Consider the following 1507-nt stretch of genomic DNA (forward strand, 5'->3'; position numbering starts at 1 on the left):
TATATGCATGTGTGTTATTTCTTTACTACCCACAAGGGGCTACACACAGAGGAGACAAACAAGGACAGACTAACGGATTAAGTCGATTATATCGACTCCAGTGCGTAACTGGTACTTATTTAATCGACCCCGAAAGGATGAAAGGCAAAGTCGACCTCGGCGGAATTTGAACTCAGAACGTAGCGGCAGACGAAATACCGCTAAGCATTTCGCCCGGTGTGCTAACGTTTCTGCCAGCTCGCCGCCTTGATACATATATATACATGTATGTGTGTATGTGTGTGTGTGTGTGTGTGTGTGTGTGTGTGTGACTAAAAAATTTGTTTCTACACTGACATTCGCACTGACTTAGAAAAACCCCAGACTATCCCTTAACCCAAGATACCCCCTCGCTCTAACAGCTAATCACAGTTTTATACAGCACGAGGTATCAAATTATGGTGATGATCTTATAATAAACAGGAAGTCGTGAATCCAGTATATCGATACAACAAGCGTTCTTGAATCAGCTATGATACGATTCCCTCCACAAGAATGGAAGAATGGAACACAGTACCACCACGGTTAAACTTTCTGTCAATGCTAAACCACGCACTTACCTTATCATTTCGGACTACATCGACTACATTGAAACAATAACCCATTTTTGTCTTCGGCCATTTGACTATCACCATCACCATCACCATCACCGCAACAAACACACACATCAGTTAAGAATACAGAAAACACTCTCCTAAGAGAGGGGAAGGACAAAAAGAGAAGAGAAAGTAAAACATAACTTACACGATAACAGCAATATCACTGTCATATGTGGTTTTATTAAAAGCTGGATGTACAATCCACTGTTTCATCTGAACTCTGATTCCTCCATAACCAGAGCAGTTCTGGGTGCCAACATACACATGTACGTTGTGATTATTGAAGTTTTTAAATGATCTAACACAATGAGCAGCTGTCACAATATGTTTATTACCGACCAGCGTTCCACCACAAAACGAATGTTTCTGTTGAAATACAATGAAAGGATTATTGAAGTTACCGTTGAATTTTTATATTATTGTTTGATATCGTTATATATTATTTAATATCTTTTATTACTTTCCCAAATATTATCATTGTTAATTTGACACCTTATTTTATAAATATTATATGATATTTAATCACATGAGATTTTTATATATTTATAGATATAAGTTTATAGATATTAGGGAGATGTACTTGCATAGCAAGTGACCTGATCTGAGATCGCGTGCTAGAACGAAAACAATTGCAGCGTGGAAGGTGTTTATAAGCCATTTAAGAAACACACAAAAACCTTTAGATTTACTTCAACATTTAAATTTAATTTGCCAAATTTGCCAAATTTGGCAAATTAAATTTAAATGTTGAAGTTAATCTAAAGGTTTTTGTGTGTTTCTTAAATGGCTTCTAAACACCTTCCACGCTGCAATTGTTTTATAGATATTGCTTTAAAAAAAACACGTATGGTCCCCTAGCGGTTGCAAGC

The 1507-nt window shown here is 36.7% G+C and overlaps 1 protein-coding gene across 1 annotated transcript in view; it reads right to left on the reverse strand.

Moving 5' to 3' along the window:
- The window catches only part of LOC106884382 (transmembrane protease serine 11B-like protein), a 17152-nt gene that overhangs the window by 967 nt on the left and 14678 nt on the right, over positions 1-1507 (reverse strand). The window contains exon 8 of the mRNA XM_014935735.2: positions 784-1004. Within this exon, the coding sequence (XP_014791221.2) occupies positions 784-1004 (221 nt within the window). The remainder of the gene's footprint in view (positions 1-783; positions 1005-1507) is intronic.

This window comes from Octopus bimaculoides, chromosome 3 (genome assembly GCF_001194135.2).
Source record: "Octopus bimaculoides isolate UCB-OBI-ISO-001 chromosome 3, ASM119413v2, whole genome shotgun sequence".
Classification (NCBI taxonomy): Eukaryota; Metazoa; Mollusca; class Cephalopoda; order Octopoda; family Octopodidae; genus Octopus; species Octopus bimaculoides.